The sequence below is a fragment of the Ochotona curzoniae genome, unplaced genomic scaffold (genome assembly GCF_017591425.1).
Source record: "Ochotona curzoniae isolate NIBS_2020 unplaced genomic scaffold, NIBS_Ocur_1.0 contig_3819, whole genome shotgun sequence".
Taxonomy (NCBI): domain Eukaryota; kingdom Metazoa; phylum Chordata; class Mammalia; order Lagomorpha; family Ochotonidae; genus Ochotona; species Ochotona curzoniae.
The window spans coordinates 55,991,780-56,015,164 of record NW_024466004.1 but is presented as its reverse complement, the minus strand read 5'-3'; the positions used below and the strand labels follow the sequence as shown (position 1 = coordinate 56,015,164).

The following is a 23,385-nucleotide window of genomic DNA, read 5'->3' as shown; positions in this document are numbered from 1 at the left end:
CGCATGACAATGCTGGGCTCAGAGCTCTGTTTAACTGCGTTTGCTAAGAAAGGAAGGAAGGTACTAGCTGGGCCTCACCCTCATATTCCAGGGAAGAGGCAGAACTGCGCAGCCTGGGACGACCCCACTGGACCCCTCCCAGGGCAGGGCAACAGGTGATCCCACTGCTCCTCCCTTTCCTTCCCAGGCCGCAGGTGGCAGCTACGTGCAACGGCTTTGTGTCAGCTGGCATCTGGTCCTGAAGGCTATGCATTCCCGGGTGTGTTAGTTGAGGCTTGCTCTCCACGGGTACAAGTCCATCTGATGCACTCCTCAGACTGCCAAGCGGGAGCTTAGATATCACTGGACTTGTACATGTCTGACAGCAGTCTTGTAATCGGCACGTTGCCGATGGTTTTTTTGAAAAACACCTCTTCTATGGTTGATGGGCTAATGGAACGTAGAGCCGGCAAGAGCAGCAGTAGTTTTCCAAAGCGACAAGGTTGAGTGGGGTACCTGGCATTAGGAGAAACAGTGAAGGCAAGGTCAGAGTCCATTATTACCAAAGAGAAACAACTTCCTATGATGGGATGCACATCACCCCCAGAATACTTTCCTGATTTGGGCATCTTGAATTGAAATGGGCAGTGAAGCCCTGGACAAGCACGAGTGTCCATGTTTTGTACACAGATAACTGGCGACCTGGAGAACATTAACTGTGGTACCAAATGCACACGGTGACTCTCTCTTGCACATGCTCTATCTCTGTTATAAAAAGATTACATCTAGTTTGGAGAGAAGAAAACCCCACACCACTAATCTTAAACCAAATAACAAACTTAAGGTTGTCACTATAGAAAAACATCAGGGTGGCTATGACAAATGTAGCAATAGAACCCATCTTTTAAAATTCTCCAGATTCCTTTGCAAGGCTTGTTCCAAAAAAAAAAAAAAAAAAAAAAAAGCCTCCTTTTTTCCAAGCAGTTCTCCAAATGATCATTCAGGGACTACACTTAATCGCTCTCGGGAATAATTCCATCCTTATCACCCTGTAACTAAAGACCCAGTTCTGTTGGGTGGCAAGACCACCCAACTTTTATGTCAATGAAATTGGCATACAATTAAATTTGTGAAAAATTGCTGAACAATTTCCTCTTTTGGTGTCCAAAAGGCATCTGTGCTCATGTGCACCTTCAATTGTCTGTCATCTTCAGGTGCCTGTGCGCCACCTCCTTCCAAGGACCTGCTGCATCCCCAGCCAAGAGCTTGGGGTTGGAAGTTAGTGTACCCTATACTGAACAAACACCTGAAACACCAAGTCCCAGGGACACACCTCTGTGACTAAGCCAGTGTCCATACACGCCAGCAGGTGCCTACATTCCTTCAAAGGAATTTGGAAGTTGTGTTGCACAGGCTGCTAAATCCACCTTACATGCAGACTCTAGAACACCCTTGACCTTGATATTCATCTCTAGCTCTGGGAATGCGAGAATCTCTCTTTTCAAGTGCATATGATGTTTGACATTCATCCTGGGGCTCTGGGAGGGATGGTTGGCTCTCTCACTGCCTTGCATCATGATCACCCATGGACAGGGGCTACCAGCCTACATTTAATCATGTGGTATGGAGGTGGTGAACCGTACCTGCATTTGGAAGAACATATGAAATCTCACCACTTGCTCTCCTTGCTGCAGGCACTTCCTTGTGTTTCCAGAAAAGTCTTCGCAAACCCTACATCTTCTTTATACCCTGGACATTTCCCAGTCTTAACAGCTGTCTCCCTCCCAGGCCCAAGCAGAGAAGAGAGCTACCCCTAGAGTGGGAGGGGAATGGTGCTAGCCCGTACATTGGCTGCCCAAGACTGTTCATCCGTCCTGGGTGAGATTACCTTTCAGAAGGACAGGCTTTGGTGAATCCATAGACAATGAACTCTTGATTTGCTGTGAATCAATGATGACTCATCCACTCACCAACATCTTTCATTCTTTAGTTGCCAGTTACCAAGGATTGCCTGGTACCTGTGGAGCACGGTGCTCCAGACACACTAACAATGTGTGATAGGACAATTGATCACGATAATTTTTAAGAATACCTGTGCCTTGACTTTATCCACCAGCATGGGTAATTGAAAGCTTCTCATCAAGGTTAAGTGTTTCAGGACTAGCACAAAATGGAGTACTCAACCTTCAGTTACACCATAGAGTCTGATTAAAATGTCTGTCCCAGGCCCAGTGCAGTAGCCTAGCAGCTAGTCCTTGCCTTGTACATGCCAGGATCCCACATGGGCACCAGTTCTAATCCTGGTGGCCCTGCTTCCCATCCAGCTTCCTGCTTGAGGCCTGGGAAAGCAGGTGAGGACAGTCCAAGGCCTTGGGACCCTGCATCTGCATAGGAGACCCAGAAGAGGCTCCTGACTCCTGGCTTCAGATCGGCTCAGCTCTGGCTGTTGCGGTCATTTGGGGAGTGAATCAGCAGATGGAAGATCTTTCTTTCTGTCTCTCCTACTCTCTGTGTATCTGACTTCCTAATAAAAATAAATCTTTATTAAAAAGACTGTCCCTACATTTCTCCTTATGCCCTTAGTTAATTGCAGAAGGAGCTCATAGAGCTGTAACATACAATTAGCTCAGTGCGCATGCTCACATTTCATTTTAGTCCAGGCTGTAATTTTTCTAGCCAGAAAAGTGCTGGAGAAAAGAGCATTCATTGATTGGAAGGAGCTAAGAAAGAAAGCAAAGTAATTTTTGTCACGTGCATGATCAAGACATTTATACATGAATATTGGATTATTGCTGTAGTGGAATTCCACTCCAAAACGGAAATGTTCCTTTCCCAGATAATGTCCTCGTTTAGGGGTAAGGGCAATGTGGCATACCTGCTGGTTCTCTGAGACAGATTGCTGTGAGTATTAGGTGTTTAGCCCAGTGCTTAGGATGCTTGGGTCCCATGTTGGTGCACCCAGAGCTTTATAGTCAGCTCTGGCTCCTAACTCCAACTTCCTGCTGACAGCAGCTCAAGTCGTTGGGCTCCCAACCCTCTGTGGGAGACCTGAGTGGAAATACTTCAGTCTGTGCTAGTCCCCAAACACTTAAACTTGAAGAGAAACCTCCAATTGCTCATGCTAATGAGTGAAGTCAGGGCACAGGCATTCTAAGAAACAATTGTGAGCAGGGGCTGGCATGATGGCTTAGTTAGCTAATCTATCTGCAAGGGCCGGTATCCGATATGGGCATTGATTCATGTGCTGGCTGCTCCACTTCCCATCTAGCTCCCTGCTAGTGACCTGGGAAAGCAGTGTAAGCTGGCTCTGGTTCTTGGACCCTGCACCCACGTGGAAGATTAAGAAGTTGTTTCGGGCTGCTGTCTTTGGATCAGCTTAGCACCAGCTGTTGCAGCCATGTGGGGAGTGAGCCAGCAGATGGAATTCTGCCTCTTTGTCTCTCTTTTTATTTCCAATATAAATAAATAAATTTAAAGATTAATTGTGATCAGTCAGTTTGTCACTCCTTTCTGCCTATAAATTGGACTAGCCCCAGTTATTGAGGCATATGCTTATGAATCAGCAGATGGGAGCACTCTTTCTACATAGTTTCTAACCAAGGTTATAGTTAAGTAAAGCTGACATCTCTCTCTCTACCCATTGATCTGGGGTTGAAATTTGGGTCATCCTATCAGTAGCTCCTGATATGCCAGGCTCCCCAACTCCCATCACCTATCTTCCTGGTACCCCTCATTGCACCTCCACCTGCTCCCCACTGCTTCTGCATTCAGACCTTCTGCCCTGCAGAACCCCTGCCACCGTTCAAGGAGCAACTCACAGACCCCTGCATCAATTGGCCTTTCTGATTTCCCTCACCCTTCACCCCTGCAACTGGAATTGGTATACCATTCTCCACTTTACATTCTTCTCTCTGCTTTGGACTAGACAACATTTCTACCCACTTGGTCCTCTGGTAAGGGGTCAACCCTTGGTTCTTTCTGGCATCTCATGATGCCCTTCTAGTTCTTTGCATGTCACAGGTAGGTACTCAGCAGAATCTGGACTGAATCCATTAACTGCCTTGCCATTCTCTTCTTGTATTGCCACTTATACAGGAATGGCTATGAATATCAACAGTCAGCTATGAAAGGCAAGTTGGTATTTAGTGGGGGAAACAAGTGTCCCAATTATGGACTGCTCCCTTCTTACGATGTTGAACAAATATCAATGGGGCTATAGGCATGTTCTGTACTCAGAGTAGAAAAACATGTATATGTGCACGATCACCCAATAGTCCCAAAGATATCCCATGGGCAGAGAACTGCATTATTCGTTCCATGATCTCAAGAGGCTTTTTGATACAAATGAGACTTAAGAAGCAACGGTATCACGTGCCACAGAGATAGGGACTTGAGATTTCTGAGGGTGCTAAGATGAAAGGAGGTATTAGCACAAGGTGGGGGCTGAAGCCGAGATGATACAGCTGGAAGACATGGGTCCTGTTCAAGATCAATGAAGAGAATAAGCAAGCACAGCCCCCTCTACCCTAACTTCAGATCTACCACAGTCCTGTGGAAGGTTCTGGTGCTGTTCAAAAGCCTGGCTTTCTCTCTCTCTCAACTGAAAATGGAATCAGAAAGTCTATACTTTGCTGGAATCACAGAAATTAAGACTTTCCATGAATAACCAAGGACAGCCTGCCCTGCTTGGCCAGAGTGTGTTGGGTCCTGTCTTGAAAGACCACAATAGACACCAATCACCAGAGCCAAACAGCAGTCAGGACAGAGGTAAAGACAGTTTCTCTGAACATTTCTCTGGTTCCTTAAGTAGTACTGATCCCAATTTGGGTGCAGCTCCACTTCCCATCCAGCTCCCTGCTTGTGGCCAGGGAAAGCAGTCAAGGACGGCCCAAAGCCTTGGGACCCTGCACCCGTGTGGGAGACCCAGAAGAAGGTCCTGACTCCTTGCTTCAGATCAGCTCAACTCCTGCCATTGCAGCACTTGGGGAGTGAATCAGCAGATGGAAGATCTTTCTCTGTCTCTCCTTCTCTCTATACATCTGCTTTTCCAATAAAAAGAAGATAAATATTTAAAAAGAAAAAAGAAGGCAAGAAAAACAGTAAGAAAGAAAAGCACTTGCCTTTTATTTTCAGAGGATATGTGACTACTCTCTAATGTGTCATTCGCAATCCTCTGGCCTTCAAACTTGACCCTTCCCATATCCACTCACACAAATGTATTCTACTGGTTGGGTGAACTGATTTGTTTGGCCAGCACAGCTGTGACATGCCTGCCAATGCTTTCACTGAGGTCCTCTAAACTGATTTACTCCTTCTGCCCACCCTGGGAAATAAGTGAAGCTGTGGATTCTAGGTGAATGGGTTGGCAACAGGATCATCAGTCACAATGTCTGAACTGGCTTGCTACCGCCTGCTCACACATTCACAAGGGAAGCAATTCTCTGAAGTCCATGTTTAAGCCAAGCAAAGGTCACCTGGTATGGATGTAGCTGTTGAGAGTTAGCTGAGCCTCGTCTTGAAGAGCTGCGATGGCGGCAGCATTCCGGAAACTTCTCAGTTCAGAGCCGCTGTGTGTGGGAACTAGAAATGGAGATCAGGAAACGGTGACAGGTAGCACAGGAAACGCTGGAGGCTGCTCCACTCTGGAAGTGGGTGCTCATTAGGGGAATGAACAGGTCCCTATTGCTATCAAAGATGGCGCCGGACCCCTAGGAGTGTCAGCTCCCTCAGGTACCATCATCTCCTTTGGCGAAGGTCAGTCTGGACTTTCAGTGAGGTGACAAAAGTGGGGCAGGAGAAGAGCCAGGGGTCCATGTCTGCTTACCAGCCTTGAAAGTGACGATGCATTTCAGACAGGCAAATTCAGTAGCATCTAACCGGAGTTGTCTAAACCGAGCTACCACCTCTTGCAGAGCCTGTATTTCAGATATGATCTTATTCAGCTTCTGGGAATCTGTATTGTCACCATTCATGCCTAGAATCAGAATAGGAGAGAGATACTTTCCCAGGAAGGCATTTCCATGATTTAATATTGATTTTTGACCAAATTCTGCATATCAAATATCTATTCAATTGTCACTCTAAGATATCTGGTTCCATGTAAACTGGCTATCGTGTATGAAAGTTAATATAAAATCTTCTCTTGGATGATAACAAACACAGTAATTTGCATTTAAATAACAATGCAAGCAGTCATGAATACAACAAAACAACATTATTTGCATTTAAATATAGATTTAGAAATGACAGGTAGACTCTATTGTTCCACAGGAATTTGTTATTCTTGACATGTTGTTCTTTTTTTCAGTAATGTATTTTTATGGTAATTTCTACAACAAAGTCATTAAATGGTGCAATTCTTACCAGATACAGCCAGTAGAGTGTTAGCATCCACCGGGATGGCCCATTGTGCTATTCCTAGAACAAACAGTTCTCTCCAAGCATCTTCCAAAAGCATCAGCTGCCATACAACAGATGTATAATATAATACAGTGTGTCATTTATAGATTTATAAACAATTTCAATAGGTAAATTTCCACTATTTTCAAAAAGTGTTTTGAAATGCTTATCTTGATAAAATTAAATTTTTTTTCCTGAATATTTTGGTTTTCCCTTCTGTTTCTATAGGTTCCATTTTGCAAAGGTGCCTCCAGCCCATACGCAGGCATCTGAATGTCAGCCTTCCCAATTCCCCCCAGATTTGTCAGCCTTCCAGCTCTGCATCTGCCTGGCTGCTGACCACTCAGAGACTTCCTGGTCCTGGGCTCCAGGAACTGCCCTGGCAGGTGGCCTCCTCCCCCTGTGTCAGGGTGAAGGAGGACTGGGGGGCTGGGCTTGGGAAGGGGACCAGGAGAGAGGAGCACTAATTCCCCAAGAGGCAGGCAGGGAAATCAGGCCGTAATTATGGTAATGGGGTGTTGCGGAGTTTACCTCATCTCGCTGCCTGATTTTTCTGACTCATAAGTGGACAACATCAAGGTGCTTGTCATTTTCATCCTAATAAAATGTGGTCCTGAATATTTAAACTGAGAATCTGTCTCATCCACATTAATAGACCGGTTTCCACTTCACTATTGTTTGCTTGTTGTCTAAAGGTTTCCACCAAACGGTTAAGTGGCAGACAAAGTAAATTTTGTTTGGATTAGAGTCCACAAATACTTATTTTTTTAAAAAAAAATAGGCAACTTACACATACACACAGAGAGAGAAGGGCTACAGCCAAGTAAGCTAATCAAAGTAAGACCCAACTACATTGGAAAATCTGTTTTTGAAAAACCTCTCAAAACTCAGCCAATTCTGGATGGTTTTTTTTTTTTTTTTTCCTTTTAGGAGCCGAGAGCTGCATCCTGAAGGCTTGTGAAGAAAATCAGCTTAAGACCTAAAGGTCTTATTTTCAAATGCTTTTAGTTTTATTCCCTTAAGCATAGGAAATAACAATTTCATATGAAAGGTAAATACTGTATCATGCTGGTCATGTCTGCAAGTTCACAACATGAAATGAAAATAATATCTCATGTTGGAGGTTGTAATGTTTCCAGCACGTTGCCTGATCTTTCTGTGGGCAACTGCCTCATCTAAGGGGCACTGCTATGCTTTCCTTGGGACCTGAATAAAGCAGCTGAAGAAGCAAACCCTCTGCTCTTAGAATCATAGAGTAGCCTTTTGGGGGGAAATGTGTCATGAACTTTAGCGAATCTGCTGGTAACAGCCTGCAATGGTGGACATTTCATTTTCCTCTTTTCTCCTTAGGTTAGAAAAAAATGCTGGCAGAGGCCCTGTCTGGGACTCCTCAACAACGAAATGTCTGAATGTTGGTCCAATGCAATTTTTAACTGCACATAATTCTCCTCTCTCTGAATGTCATTTATTAACCACTGCAGAATTATGCAAAATACCCGTGTATTTATGAAGTCTCTAAAAGCCCTTAAAGAATCCAGGCGGATGCTGCTGGGCCACGGGCGCTGTGCAAAGCATCCAGCGATTCCACAGCCCATAGATAAAACTCACAGTTGAGAAGACAGACTGGAGGACGCAAACCAAAGAGACCAAGGTCTGGTGCACGGGCAAGCGCAAAAATCTATTTCTCCTGAGTGCCTTGCTCTTGGAGAAACACTGACTTACAGACCATTGCAAAGATCTTTAGAATAGCAAATTTTGAATAAAATTTGATGATTTTGTAAAAGAAAGGGAGAGAGAATATTCTATGTGTTCCTCAGAGACCAGCCCCGGCTTCCCTGAAATGACATAGACACTTCTGATGAAGGGTCCCCTAGTAGAGCAGCTGGTGCCGGGCGTCCTCCAAGGCAGCCTGGGAGCGCGCTGAATGGCACTGAGCTAGTCCGGGCTGAGCTCGCTTCCCTCCCAGTCCCGTGCTACCTACCACGGGACCACAGGGCCCTGCCGGTCGTACCTGGTCTTGCAGAGACAACGTGGAGAAGGCGGGCACGCTCTTGGCCCACTTGATGCTCATGAAGAGCAGCCGGGCCGCCGACTCACACACAGACTCGGTGGCCACTTCGTAAAGATACATCGGGGTTCCGTTCACTTCATGGGGGTACTGCGAAGGGAAGACAGAGTGACGCTTTGAAAGTGAGGAACACCACAGCTTGGCCGAAAGAGCCGGCCTCTTCATTGTCTAATTAAAACGAGGAGGACCGGGAGGGGAACCAGGAGGAGTTAAGGAAACTTGGACACTCCGCTTCAAAGTGCGCAGGTGCCAGAGGTGGGTCAAAAGCGAACCCAAGTTTTTCTGAGTTTGGGAATCAATCCCCAGGGGGAAAGAAGGCCCACTCCCACTCCCTGGAGGCCTTTCTCCCTTTTCTTTCCCTACAGCAAATGGTTCTTGGGCTGAGCTAGGCCTGGATCCCAATTTAGACAAGAGCTGCTTGCATTTGTGTAAATAAAAATAGATGTGAAAAAAGTATAAATTAATAGGCATCCCAAACACAAATATGCATACGAGTATTTTTAGAAAGGATTAGTATATTATGGAAATATTTCAATTAGACATCTTAATCATTCACAGAACATTCCCATTCATAACTGACAACATATTCATAACACTACTTCCCCGAGCTTATTATACACATCAAGGGTAGGAAAGCAATATTCAACATTGCATGTGTGTGCGTGTGCCCAGGTGTTTGGCTTTCCTGCAGGGGGTGGGAGGGCTGGGGGCTGCAGCTGGCCCTGCTCTGGGGGGCTGGGGGAGGAGATCTTAGCTGGAGTCACAAAGGGTAGTCCCTAGGTGGCAGCCTTACCAGATGGTTCAGCCAGTGTCTCTGCTAGGAGCCCCGTGGCTCTGAAGTGAAGGAAAGGAGTGGGGACAAGGAGGCTGATTCCAAAGCCTGTGCTAGCAACAGGTGTCAGCTCCACGGGTGGGGATGTGATGCTTGGGGTTAGGCCATCACTTGCCACCGGACACACCAGCATCCCATCTCCTACTGCTGACTCCTGAGTTCTTCCTCAAGTCCACGCTGCTCCACTTCCTATCCAGCTCCCTGCGAATGTGTCTGGGAACTCAGCCAAGCATGGTCCAAGTGGTTTGGGTCCAGGCCACTAGTGTGGGAGACCAAGAAAGAGTTCCTGACTCCTGGCTTTTGGTCTGGCCCAGTCTGGGATGTTGCAGATATTTGGGGAGTGAACTAGTAGATGGAGGTGAAATCAGACACTCCCTCTTTTTCTGTCATTCTGCCTTATGAACTGGAAAAAAATCGTATTTAAGAAAAAAAGGGGGCGTGGTAGGGAGGGGAGGAAACACAGCAACGCTTTTCCCAAACAGTGGAACCAGGAGATCTGCAACCCTGTAACTCTTCTCTTCCCCGCCTCCAGGAACACCTACCGCCTTTTTCTGGGTTTATGTAGGACCCAACCCACCACCTGGCACCAATGAATGTTCCCCAAAGCTGCAGGCTCCACAGCAAATTCACTGAACGAGAACGTCACGGGGAGTGCACACTGGCAGCTGCTCTGAGAAGTCCCCACCCTTCGCCAGGCGCTCCGTGCACGAAGTTAGGAATTGTGGGGTGAGGGCCGGGGTTGGGGGTGAGGCTGCCCGCCTGACCTGAACGTCGTCCCGGGGCACTGGGTGCGTGCCTCTCCCCACCCCCACGCTCCGCCTCGGCAAGACCACTGACCTTGGGCGTGGGCTGAGCCAGGCTCACGAGGGTTTGTCGCTCCGGCGTGGCGGCCACCGCGGCCAGCTCCAGGCCGTGGGGCTCGAGCTGGGTGACGGCGGTGAAGAAGGCAGGCGCCGGCAGCGCGGCCGAGGGGAAGTGCGCGGCCGCCCCGTTCTCCTCTTTGTGCCCGCGAAAGTAGAGGGCCACTTGCTTGCGGATGGTGGACGTCCGGGGCCCGCGCTCATGCTGCACGGCTGCGGAGACACAAGGACGCACGTGCGGCTCTGATCGGAGACGCCGAGCAGGTGGAAGGACCCTGCTCCGAAACCAGCCCCTTCGGGACGGGCAAGGTCACTCAAAGGGAGATGAGAGGAAAGGAAAGGAGACGCGAAGGCGGAAGGCGCCCCGAAATGGCCCACCCCACAAGCCCCGTGGGCTAGGAAGCAGAGGCGCGGTGTCCCAGGTGCTAGCAGCGTGGCCGGGCTTCACAGCGCCCTAGGTGCCTTCTCTGTGAGTTCGGATCTCCTCCCACCCAGGGACGGTTGGGGACGCCACAGACCCCACCAGGCCTGCGGAACGTCGAGCACAGCTAGGCACACGCATTTTCCCAGCTCGCTCAGGATTCAAGGTCTCTAATTTGCAATGTTACAGCGATTCCTTCCCCCCCCCCCAAAAAAAATTATTGGCTCCTTTATTCTGAAGGCGCCAGAAGGAAGAGAGAGAGAGAGAGAGAGAGAGAGAGAGAGAGAGAGAGAGAGAGAGAGAAAGCCGAGCCCCGGGGACGCGGGGAATGGGACCAGAGAGACAGCATGTCTTGGAGAGTGCTGGAGGAAGGCAGGGGAGATGTGACAATTACTACCAGCAGTTTAAACAAACAAATTAATTCAGGGCAATCTTCCGCCCGCCGAGCTTGACAACTTGTCAATACACAGTGCAACAGGTTGGACGCTCGCTCCTGCTTCCTGCGCTTCGGAGGACAGAGCTCGGCCTGGTCGCCGCGCAGCCTTCCCGGGCTGTCTTCTAAGCTCGAGTAGCGGTCGCGGCTGCCACCGCCGCCTGCGGGCTGCACTCTGCCCTCCCACCCAGAATCTCCGTCCCCCAGCCTGGGGCGCCCTCGCCAGGCCACGACGGGGACGCAGCTGGACTGCATCCTGGTCACCACGTTCGGGCTTGCGCCCCTTGAAGATCTCTGCGGGAGCTGGGTATCCCACGCACCCCTTCGGCGTCCGGTGGCCCCTCCAGCCCCCTTTCTGTCTTTCCAAATCGGCTTACTGGGCGCACCGACGTGGGCATCTAGGTGCATTCGCCAACGAGGGCTCGAAAACCCCGCACTTTCGAGCCTGTGCCCTCTCTCCTCCTATACACCGTGGTGCCTTAGTGCCCATCATCCACTTCTCTGGAGACTCTCCAAGACTGCCTAGCCCGCGGAAGGCTAGCAGGCTTCGAAGGAGGCCACGAAAGGCTGCAGCCAGCGAGGAGAGCGAGTTCAGATGAGAGACAGGACATGCTCAGGGTCCCCAGCAAGGGTCCTCCTGTCTGAGCTGGTGGGGGTGGCAGGCATGAAGCTCGCTCACCGCGGGTACCTGCCGAGGGTCGTGGAGGTGACTTGCGGCACCCGAGGCCCGTCCCCAGCGTCTGGAAAGACTTGGCTGTGGCGAGATGATTTCCATGCACAGGAATGTCGTGTATTTTCTGTACATCTAATTTACTTACTACTCAATCAACATTACGAGAAGAAAGAAATGCACTGATTACCATCTTTGTTCATGTTGACTTCCAAACACTTCTTCAGGCGACACGCCCTGCACTGGTTTCTGTGTGTCTTGTCCACCGGGCAGCCTCCCTGGAACAGAGCGCGAGCGTTCAGAAGTTCCCAAGGGGTTTTAAACAGGAACCAGGGGCGGCAGCAACCCGAGCAGGGGGAAAGGGCGTGGGGGCAGTCCCTGGGTCGGATCGGGTCGGGCCCAGTCGGGCTGCGGGTCGCTGGAGCTGTGCGCCCCGGCCTGCGCACCGCGAGAGCTTTGGGCCAGGGTTGGGGGGCGGGGCGGCGGGTGAATCGGGGTACAATGGGCCGGGACACACCCCCTAGGCTTTTTAAAGCGGGCAGCCTTCGACCCCAAGGAATCCGAGGAGGAGGCAAAATTCTCCTCCAAGTAACCAAACGCACGGTTTGCCAGACCCCGCTGCCCGGAGGCGAATCACTAGAGGAACGTCTCCTCGGCAAGATGCAGAATGGTGGGGCGGGGACCAGGGTGGGGTGTTCAGGACCCAAGACAGCGACCCGGCCGGGAGCCGCGGCCTCTGAACCCGGCTGGGAGCGGACTGGCTGTCAGGAGCCAAGCCTCGACCTCTTCTCCCACATCACCACTCCCCGCTCCCTGCTCCGTTCTGTCAAGTCTTGGGTGTACCCCCTGCTGTTACTTTTTGGGCGAGTCCTATCCCCCACCACACACACACACTTTTTTCCCCTGTCAAGTCACTCTATCCAGTGGAAATCACTCACTTCTCGTTTTGTATTTGGGTGGAGGGAAGCATCCTTCGCGCCCCTCCATCTCCCCCACACACTGGAAGGCAAAGCAGAGCGGCCTGAGGGGGGAGGCAGGTTTGCCCTGGTAGGGTGGGAACTGAGGGAAGCACCCAGGATTTGGGCAGCTCTGGAAAGGCCCACTGCGCCAACGTTCCCAAGACCTGACACCTGGGGACCGCAACAGAAAAGTTGGTGATGGATGAGAAAGATGGTTAGCACGAGAAAACAAATGCTTTACCTGGGACAGTCTCATGGGGTGGGCGGGTGTGTTGGCCATTGAAAGAGGTCATCTACAGACAAAATGTCATCCTGTATTCAGTGCCAGGTGTCTTGTCTAAGGGCACACACACAGGCCAACGGTCAGGTGTGGGAAGGTGTGTCTGCGGATCTTGTTCATAGAAAACACCCAACACGTTCAGTGCAGCCAGGCATTTGTGTAAGTTACTGCTGCTACACATGTGGTGCAGGGTAAGAGAATCCAATACGGGTTTTTAAAATTTTGATTCATAATCTCCAAAAGTCACAGACGCTGATGTGCAAGTGAGTACACTTCACCCTTGAGGGATGCCTTGGGGAACGGATGACATACTAGAATTCCACTTTAATGTCCAAGTTAAAATGTGTTAATTTTCTTCAGAAAAAGGTGGGGCAAAAGTTTCTAACAATCCAAGTATCTTTATTACTGTTTGTAAAAGATGGGCTTAATATGTACCTAGTCTCAGATTCAGAGAAAGTAAATCATTTTCGTTCCTGAGAGCGTTCTTGAGGACAATTTACTGGCTGCAAGAACTTGGTGTTAAATGGAATCTGGGTCTGTCCTCAACCAATATCTTCTACCAAACATGCAAATACAAAATGGGAACCTTCCAATCAGATCAAGCACATCTAAATATCTAGAGCCTAAGGGAAAGGAGAATGCCTCTCTCATGTCCATTTATCTTCTATGCAAAGATAGACTCCACCAGCTTGGAGGAGTCTATCATTGCTCCCTCGCCACGTGCTTGCGCTGATGGCAATACGTTTGCCTTAATAGCTGTCTCCTTTTTTAAGGGCAAGCATAAGATCCAAAATTTTGATTCTCAGATTTTTGTGTACTGCATGGAAGTAGGATGTAGTTAGTCCCCACAGACACCTGATCAAACCTAACAGTCCACATCAATCCCATAGACAGCTACAGGGAGGCATTCCTATGAATGGATGGTGTGCTGTGTCCCTGGGGTGAAGCAAAAGGATGCTGATTTGAGCAGCTACCCAATTTGACAGGTGACAGGGCTGGAAACTGCAAACTAATGGATCCATACACTAACGTCTTCTTGTTTCTGCTGCTAAGGCAGAGCTCTCCGAATCAATCAAGCATGAAGGGGCTTCAGGAAAGCATACCAGAACAACCCACCAGCCGCAGACCATGAGTGGACATATGTACATCATTTACATTCAGGATGAAAATGTTTTACCCTGTGGTTGCCAAAAATAACCATTCCTGACTAAGGCATTCTCTGGGATCTTCCCAGGAGTGCAGCTGGTCATCTCCTGGTTCTGGATCCATCTATCTGACTAAGGGAAAAGAAAAGCCTGGAGCCAGAGTTTGGTCCCCAAGGTTGAGCTGAGCCTCTGAGTGGGAAATTGGCTCTCCCAGCTTCTTCTAGAAGCTTTGGCTTTCTTTTTACCCATGCCCAGACTCCTCCATGTCTTTGAGACTGATCTACCTGCTCAAGACAAAATTGAGCCAACCAGAATCAACAGACCAACAGAAAAGCTTCAAGGAGCTACAGCTGCACCTTCCCTTTCAGCTTGTCCTGCGTGGACAAGTCCCCACCCGCGTGCGAGGCTGCCCATTTCTGGAAGCTGTGAGGGCACAGTCCCATCCGCAGAGCACCACAGCTGTCTTCCGTGGATTACTAGAGTGGTGAACTCGCCTCAGATGCCAGAAATACCTTTACTTTACACCCCAGGCAGTGGTGGGGCACGTAAGCTGAAATGGGAGTCAGAGGACAAGCAGAAAACATCCCTTCTCCTACTGGCCACTTGTGGTTTAGACGCCAAAGTTTTCCAGGTGTGGACCTTATCTAAGGTCAAGTTCAGTCCAATGATGGAGAAAAAAAAAATATGGAGATGTTGGATTTCAGATTTCCTCCTATTCACCTGCCTGGAATGACCTTAGCTCATCTGTCCAGAAGCCAAGGGTCTCTGAGATGAGGTTGGCAGGGGGAAGCAGGAGGGAGAGGTCAGAGCCCCAGGTCTTGCCAGAGGCACGGGAAAATCAGAGGTGGCCTTGGCACGCACGGAGGAGGGGGCGGCAGCGGAGCGTCTCGGGCAGGGAACGCCCCTGGAGCGCTGGCGCAGGTACCTGATTTCCAGATTTGCAGACATACGTCCTGTTCCTTCGGATACTCCTTTTGAAAAACCCCGAGCAGCCGTCGCAGGCGTAGACGCCGTAGTGCTTGCCCGAACTGCGGTCGCCGCACACTTTGCAGGGGATGTCTAAAATGCGGCCTGAAATCGCAAGGAAGGGGGAAGGGGAGAAGAGGGTGGGAGGAAGGGGCGAGAGGAGGGCAGAGGAACGGGAGGAAAGAGGACAGGGGGAGAAAGACGCTAGGCAATCTGACCTCTGAAAGGATTAGCACCGAAGCTGCGGTAAAAGCAAATAATGAAGTGATTTTATAGCCAAACTTTTTTCCCTTGAGCAAGTGTCAGTTTCCTACAATGAGCATTATTCATGCACCGCTACGTGTATTTGGGTCTCGTCTAATCGCCGAGACCCATTTTGGAATCAAAGATTACAGCAGGGCCGGGGAGGCAACACGGCCCAGCCCGCTGCCTTTCTGCTCCCCGGCCAAGTCTGGCTGCCTCCTTTCCTCCCTCCCTTCCACCCTCCCTCCTTTCCTGGGCTCTCGCATTTAACAGAGCAAAGTTGTTAGCGCGCGGAGACAAACTTGAAATGCAAAAGGGAAAAGAAGAAAAACAAACAAGGCTGGAACCGGGGATGGCAGCTGGAAGGCAATCGAGTTCTCTCCGAGCTTTGCCGGGCGGTTGTTATTATTAGGATGATTATTGTGATGCTAATACTCAGATTATTAATGATAATCAGGGTGATGGTAATTGTCTAACTTTCTCTTTACCTATTACGAAGAATGCTGCGTGGATCGCTGGGGGAGAAATCATTTTTTTTAGGGGGGGGGATGTCTCTGCAGAGCAGGGATCGGACTGGACAAGGGAGAGGACAGCGAGGCGAGTGGCAGATTCCCAGAGAGCTCGGGTGGACCGGAGCCGGCGCCCCTGCACCCCTAACGTTTCCCCCTAACGACCAGCCTATACAGCTTGGTCCTCAAGGGTCTTTCCGGGTTTCCCGTCGCTTTTAGAGAATCTAACTGATCCGTCTAGACCCCAAGGCTCCAGGCAACTTTGCCTGGACTCCCCCGCTTGACCGCCCCCCCTCCCCCACCAGCCTGCGTTTGGCCAGGGACCCCAGGCCGAGCATCAGGACAGGGTCGCCAGAGAAACGCATCCCAGGAATCTCGCTTTCTTTCTCAAGTTCAGGAATCTTACAACTGCCTAAAGCGTTCCTGGGGACCTGGAAATTCCTTCCTCCCGCAAAACCAAAGCGTTAACACCTTTTAAAAAAATCTTTTTTAAAAGCAAGAGAGGACTTGGAACTACTCGAATTTCCCAGGGCTATCTGTCCCAGAGCCTGCAATTTGGGTCTGGCCCAACTCAAGGCTTGAGTGTTGCGGATCTAGGTGGGGAGAGGCTGGAGCCTCAGGGTCTGGACTTGGAGGGGGAGCCGAGGCGGAGGCGGGAACCCGCTCCGGGCTGCAGGCCTCAGGTGGGGGGCGGGGGGACCGTGGGTGGAGGAGGGGTTGGGACCGGGCGGGAGGGTGGGGGGCGCTCGGTAACGACCAGGCTCGGCCCGGGTAATTACAACCCTGCCGCAGCACCTGCCTATAGAGCCACCAGTGACCCGTCAAAAAGAGTAGCATGGGAATCCGGACGACCACAAAGGCCGGCGGGGGAGGCGCGCGGCGCGGCCGCCACCAACTCGGCGCCCCCTCTCCCCCCACCATCCCTGCCGCCCCGCGGTGCGGGAGAGGGGAGGTTGTGGCTGGCAGAGGAAGAGACTGAGGAGGCCGTCCCCTTCTGCCCGCGAGGCCGCTGCGGGGCTCGTCCAGCACCCCCGCGGAGCCTGTCACCGCGCCCGCAGAGCTACTCCGGGTGGCCCGGGAAGTTGCCGGCTGCTGGGCTCCTGCCGCAGCGAGGAACCCGGGAGGGTTTAGCCCACTTGGGCTGTGGCCGCTGGGGTCCGAATCTGGGCCTCAACAACAACTTGTCGTCTCAGTTGGTCCCCTTCAAGGCGAGAAGAACGGATGGGAGGGAGGAGTAGTGGCCGGGGTCCCTTCTTCCACACCCTCGCATCCCAATGGGACCCGAGGCCAAGGACACATTTGCTGCAGAGCCCAGCGTGGGTAGGTGTCTCCTCCACTGGCTTCCGGGGACCAGACCACCGCAGGTCACCCCCACTGCCCCTCGGATAGCCTCTACCTCGAGGAAGCCCCGGAGCCCCCCAGCACCCACCACGTTGGAGGTCGAGTGGAGACAGCCGGGCGGGGCGCGGCCCGGGCGGGGCGGGCGGGGATGGGGTGCGGGGTAGCGGTGGGTGGGAAGACGCGAACATTCCAAGACCGTGCCAGCGTGGGTCTCTGACTCCGCCACCCAGCCACGCTGAGGTGACTTAGGGTTACGAGACAAGCTGATTGACCCTGCTCGCAGTTAGCAAGCCGAGCGAGCACCGCGAGGGGAGGCGAGCCGGAGTCCCCCTCCCTCAACTCTAGGCTGCAAAACCGTTCTTAACTTCCCTCGCCAGGGGGTACCCTCGGGGCTTTTTGTGTGTCATAATTGCCTAAAGATATATGGCAGCTTCGATTACTGTAATTACCATCAGAGGCTGTTGAAAGAAGTTAGTCCGGACTGCGGGGGTGACTGGCCAGGGTCTCGTTACCACCCAGGAAGGGCTCTGGATGACAGGGCCCTGCCCTCCAGCCTCTCCAAGCCCAGCCAAGCGGGAGACAGGGAGACCTCACGGACCTGCCCCGGGACCACTGACCCAGCACGGGGCGCACCAAGCTGCTAGCCTCCCGGGGCCGCGATTCCGGCCCCGCTGCTGCCACGGGTCTGCAAAGCGCACCGCAGGCGGCGCGGCTGTCCGGTGCGCCCCAGCAAGCCCAGCCGCGGCGGCAGGACTGGTGCCGGGCGCTGGAGCCTTCCGAGGCCGCCTCCAGGCTCTCGGGGGTAGTGGAAAGGCTCTCAAGTTTCTCCCTTGCGTGCAGCGCTGGACTTTCGGCTCTTCAGACAATCCAAAGGGTGTACCAGCCTCCCAGCGCGCAGCGCCCTCGGCGCGCTCTTTCCCTCGCCTTCCCCTCCTCACCTTTCCCTCACCCCGGGCGTTCGACGCCCAGCAGCTCCGCACCGCAAGGGAGAGGAAAACCCCGAGTTTCCCGCTCGCAAGGCCCGGGGCGACCGAGGCGGGAGGCCTGGCAAGGCCTGGAATGGTTTTCAGGGCTCGCGACGGAGAGATCTGGAAGGGCACCCGGAAGAGACTTCCTTCGTTCTGCGTCTTCCGAAAGAAGCACGCTCGTGCCGGGAAGGCGGGCGACCGAGAGCGAGAGCTCCCGGCTTCCCAGAGACCCAATGGGCAGAGCGCCGGGGTAGGCCCGAGGCGGGCGGGAAAGGCCAGTCCCGCCGAAGGAGGGGTGTCCTCTCTGAACACGGCCTTTCTGTCCTCCTCGCTCCCTAGTTCTCAGCATCCTTTCTTCCTTTTCGTTCACGTTCATTTTTTTTTTTTTGCCCTGTTCCTTTTTTTTGGTTTCCCTTCTTTGCCCCCTATCACCACCGAAGCACGCAAACCAAAACAAACGGACCAAGTGAAAACAACCCACTTCTTGGCGGAGGGAACAGGGGGAGGTGGGAATGGCATCCCACTTAGGAAGCGAAACTTCATTATCAGTCTTCAGAAGTACCGTGGACGTTCTCAACTTTTCAAAGCCCCGGGGGACAATAAGGACGAGTGCGGGGGAGGGAGCGGGCAGGAATGCACCGAGCGCCAAAAAATAAAAATTTAAAAAGCGACTGGCAAACTTCACCCGCTGCGTGGGCACTGGCTGTCTCCCCCTCTCCCCCACACACCCTCCGGTCTCGGACCCTGGAACCCGGAAGGCGGGAACTGGGACGCCCCGGGGAGACCCCCAGCAAGCCAGCCAGCACCACGGCCCGGCCGGCCCCAGGCACAGGCTCAGACCGGCCTGTCCTCCTGGGGTCCCCCCGCACACGCTGCCTCGGCGCCCGGGAGCTGGCTAGCAGGCAGTGCACCAGCCCGCCGGGGCTTCAGGAAGTTGCCGGAAGGCGAGAAGCCCGCCGAGGCAGCCCGCAGGCCGCGCACTCCCGCCTCCACAGTGCCTCCAGTCGTTTGGGATTAGGGATTTGCGCCTGTCTTTTGCTCCAGTTGGTTCGTCATACTTTAAATTCTCCAGTTATGACCTACGCGGATTTAGGATTAAAGAAAAATGTGACTTTTCAATGGGCTCTGCTTCCCACTTTGCAGGATTAGTGGGGGCGACTAGAAACGGGGTGCGCGGCATTCCATTCGCAATCCGCTTTGCACGGAGTTGCTGTTGAGCGCTGCGTGGAGATCGCAGAGTTTCTGGAGCGAATGTATTATTGTGCAGCCCTCCGGGGAGTTGCGGCCCAGTTCCCGCCCCTGTCGCACCCTTCCCACCCACCCCTACCTGGCTGCTGGATGGGGGGCAAACACGCCGGACTGGGTGGGCGATTGTACGGGTCACAACCTTCCAATCTCCATCCCCCCCCCCCCCCACACACACACCAGAGGCCAGGAGAAAAATCAGGCAATTCCGAGGCAACGAGATTGCTCTCCGCAAACTACCAAACGCTCCAACTCTCTCTGCGGGGGACCAGCAGGGCCCAGGGACACACGCCAGCCCCTGGAGTCCCCTCCATGGGGCAAGGGTGTTGCTCCAAGAGGATGCGTGGGGGCGGGGGGCGGCAGAACCTCCCCGCTTCCCCGCCCGCCCAGGCTGCGCGCCAAAGCCCCGCGGCGGCCCCCAGAGGTACCCACTTGTTGATCCGGCCGGCTTGCTCATGCTGGCGGTCCCGGGGCGGAGTGGTTGGTGGGCGCTGCCCGAGTCCCGGCCGGCAGCGCCCGCCTCGCCGCCGGGCGCCGCAGCTCTCCAGCCGCCGGGCTCCAGCCTGCGGGGCTCCCGAGCCGGACAGGTGGGTGGCGGTGGCGCGCTGCGCAGCTCCCCGAGCTCTCAGAATTCGTTCCACGGTGGAAATCGAAGCATCTTTAAATTTCTTCCCGGCTCTAGCAAAAACCGCAGCTGCTGGAGTTGCTGCTGCAGTTGGCTGCTGCTGGATATGGACACACGCATGGACAGACAGATGGAGAGGGACAGGCAGACGGATCGGAGCAGAAGGGAGGAAGACAGCCGGAGGAGTAGCGAAGGGCAGAGGGATGAAGACAGGAAAACGGCCTTTCTAGGGGGCGGCAAGGGCGCAAGCCCTCTCTCTCCTCATCCCGGCCACTCAGTCTTCGGTCTCGAGCGCTGCTACAGAGGCGTGCAGAGTGGGCAGGTCTCCGCAGCCCGGTGCTCTTCCACGCAAGACAGGAGACACGGCTGGGGTCTCAAAGGCTGCTGCTGGGCTCGGCGTCGCCGGACCCCCGCGCCGGCTGGGAGAGCCGGAACGTAGGGTCACCCTGGGAGGGAAGCGGCGGCCGGCTCCCGGCTTCCGAGCAGAGCCGCGCAGGCAGCGGCCAAGGGTCCCCGAAGTTCATCAGCCCGTGACTTTGTGCCTGTCGCTGCGGGCTGGGTCCCCCTGTAATATCTCCAGAAGCGCCCTGACAGGCAGCCGCGGGGAGGGGAATAGGGCGTCCCTGGCCCACTTAGCTTTTCCCCCAACTCCTGGCGGGGTCTGACGTCAGCCATGTGCGGGGAGGAGATGGGAAGAGGGAGGGGGTTAAATGCTAATGATATTAATGAACCTCCAAGCGGCTCGCGAAGAAAATGCAGGCGCGCTCAGAGCTGACGAGTTGAAGAGTGAATAAGGGAGCGCGCGGCTCTGTGCAGGCGCGGCGACGAGGACGGCGCGCTCTTGTAATAAAAAAAAATGAATTATTAGATTTCGTGGCAAGGGAGGAGGGGAGGGGGTGACGGGGTTTCCTCCGAACGCTTCCCCTTCCGCTCACAGAGTGCCAGGCATACAGACAGTGCTCCTGGAAGCCAAGGGGCGGCTGTGTGTTTGCGTGTGATTGTGCACGCCGAACGTGGTGGCCATGTGAGTTGGTTCATTTCTTGGTCCCGTGCCCCTTCCGTTGGTTAAAACTTGAACTGGCCCGAGGTGAGTAATTTATTTATTTTGCAACTGTGCTGAAGCGACTCAGAGCTGAGGACGCCGTGCGTGGACTTGGGGCCTCGGGGGACGGTTCTCCCGGAGGCCCTGCGCGGCCGTGGAGCTGGGCACGAGCCTCGCAGAGGGCGGCGCCAGCTGCCCCCCACGCGAAAACGGGCCCACCCGGAGCAGGGCGACGCCTCCGTGACCGCCACCGGAGTGGCTGGAAAGCAAGGACCAGCTCTCCCCCCGCGCTCGGCTTGACCTGCTCTCACGACGCCGGCGCAGGGTTTCTGGAGGGCCTCCTCCGTCTGCGCCCTGCCCGGCTAGCAGTTCCGCGAAGTCTAGAGCCCTCTCGCGCTCCGGGTGGAGCGCACGGCCGAGGGAGCTATGCTCCCCATCTCTAAGAGATTCTGTTCTAGCTCCGTGCCGCTTGAACTTGTCGAACTCGCGCTGGTCGGTCGTTGGGGGCGTGGTCCCGGCCAGAGGTCAGAGGTCACACCTCCCGCCCTCTGCGAGGGTCGTCCTAGGAAAGGAATGATGTGGGGGGACGGGGGATTGTGCGCGGCTCAGTGCGCCCCACAATTCCTCCGGACTCCGAGTCAGCTCGGATTTCCGAACCCAGTTGCGACTTGTGCAAGTGCTGGCGTCTTCCCAGTCCTGGGCGGGCGCTGGCCATCCTCCGCGCCCGCTGCCCCGCGGGGTGCTCGGGCCGCCGGCTGCAGCACGTGATCGCAACTTTTCGCCGGCGTCGATTTTGCCCGGAGCAAAAGCCTGCTTCTTCGCCGGCTGCTTAGCCGCCAAGGCGCGGTGCTACAAGTGCCACATTCCCTCGATTTGGGGGGGAGAGGAAGCCAGCCGATTATCTCCTTCCACCCACAAGTAACTCCTCCCCGCCAATTTTTCGAATTGGATTTAGGACCTTCTGGGACAAATCCGTAGCCTGGATTTTTTTTTTTTCTTCTAGGTGACAGGCAAGTTGGGCAGAACCCGGCATGTAGCACTAAGTTGAATTCAGAGCCCGCAGGAGGAAAGGGCATCCAGGAGGGCTTGACGAAGAACAATTAAGTTGCCAGGTTCCATTCTGGATGCTCGGGTCCTGGACTCCCGCCAGAAACGCACTTGCCGCTGCGGTGACCGCCACACCACGAAGCGGTCGCTAAAGGGGGCGCTTGGTGAAGGACAAAGAACTTGGAGAATCGCACTAATTGATCTCGGGCAAAGATGTGGGGCGTGGTGGGGGCACTAGACCCTGGCCGGCCACTTGGGCGGGCTGTATAGGGCGCGAGTGAGGAGTTGGGAACCCTTGGCAAGAAGGAGAACAAGGAGCTTCTTTGCGCGATGGTTTTGGGGGTAGGAGGGCGAGAGATAGATTTCTCCCTCCTCTCTTACACTCTCTCCAGCCAGGCTGGCTCCTCGGCAGGGCACCAAAACTTCTGGAAAATAACTGTCGACGCTCCCCTAAATTTCCGCAAAATTAAAACGGGAACTGGTCCCTCTTTCTCCCTCCTTCTCCCTCTTTCTCCGATTCTCAAGTGCATAAGCCAGCTTGGTGGCCAAGACCTCGGGCTTTACACACACACACACACACACACACACACACTCCACACACACTGCACACACACACACACTGCACGCCCCATTCAACCCTGGCAACAGGCAACAACAGGCGGTGGGTGCTGCTGGTACAGCACACACACACACAATATGCGTCCTGCGTTCTGAGCTCCGGCTGTAATTATCGCGGCATTTTGCATAATTCACAATGCAATTCTGAAATCATCATGATGACTTTCTGGCACAATTCGTTTTGGTGGTAACTGCAACCATGAACGCCAGAGGAGGCAGGAAGTATTGGGGGCCCAGCTAGTCAGGCCAGGTCCTCAGGAAAGCACGGAGTCCAGTACCCGCCTGCCCTTAACCCCCCTCACGTGAAGTGAAGCTGTTGCAGGCCACGAAGAGACCTTGGGACACTTTGGGCTCCTGTGAAAGCAGCTCCAAGATGTGACTTTTCCTCTCCCAGCCACTGGCCTCTGCACACCTCCTGCCTCACTGCAGATTGTACAGGTGTTGGCAGCTGCTGAAAGAGGAGGAGGAGGCAGGAGGGAGGGCCGGGACCGCTAACAACTGAAAGCTAAGAGATAGGATTCAGGCCCTAGTTCCACATAGCTGTGCAACGTACAGTAAATGACTAGACCTGTCTGAGCTTCAGATGACTGTCTGTAGGACTGTTTCCTTGTGCAACTTTAGCTTGGAAACACTCACCAACACACACACACACACACACACACACACACACACACACACACCTTTTTGACAGAGGCAAGGCATGAAGTTACAGGGAGGAAAGCTGCCTGAGCAGAT

The 23,385-nt window shown here is 53.5% G+C and overlaps 1 protein-coding gene across 1 annotated transcript; it reads right to left on the bottom strand.

Annotated features, from left to right (window-relative positions):
* Positions 1-272: 272 nt before the first annotated feature.
* On the bottom strand, positions 273-20,096 carry NR2E1 (nuclear receptor subfamily 2 group E member 1). The gene is made up of 9 exons (XM_040983126.1): positions 19,751-20,096; positions 14,972-15,117; positions 11,853-11,940; positions 10,116-10,351; positions 8,390-8,536; positions 6,343-6,439; positions 5,804-5,953; positions 5,454-5,559; positions 273-495 (listed from the first exon to the last, which is right to left on the bottom strand). Exons 1-9 carry the CDS (start codon positions 19,773-19,775, stop codon positions 333-335), a joined length of 1,158 nt encoding a protein of 385 aa, XP_040839060.1. The 5' UTR covers positions 19,776-20,096; the 3' UTR covers positions 273-332.
* Positions 20,097-23,385: the final 3,289 nt, after the last annotated feature.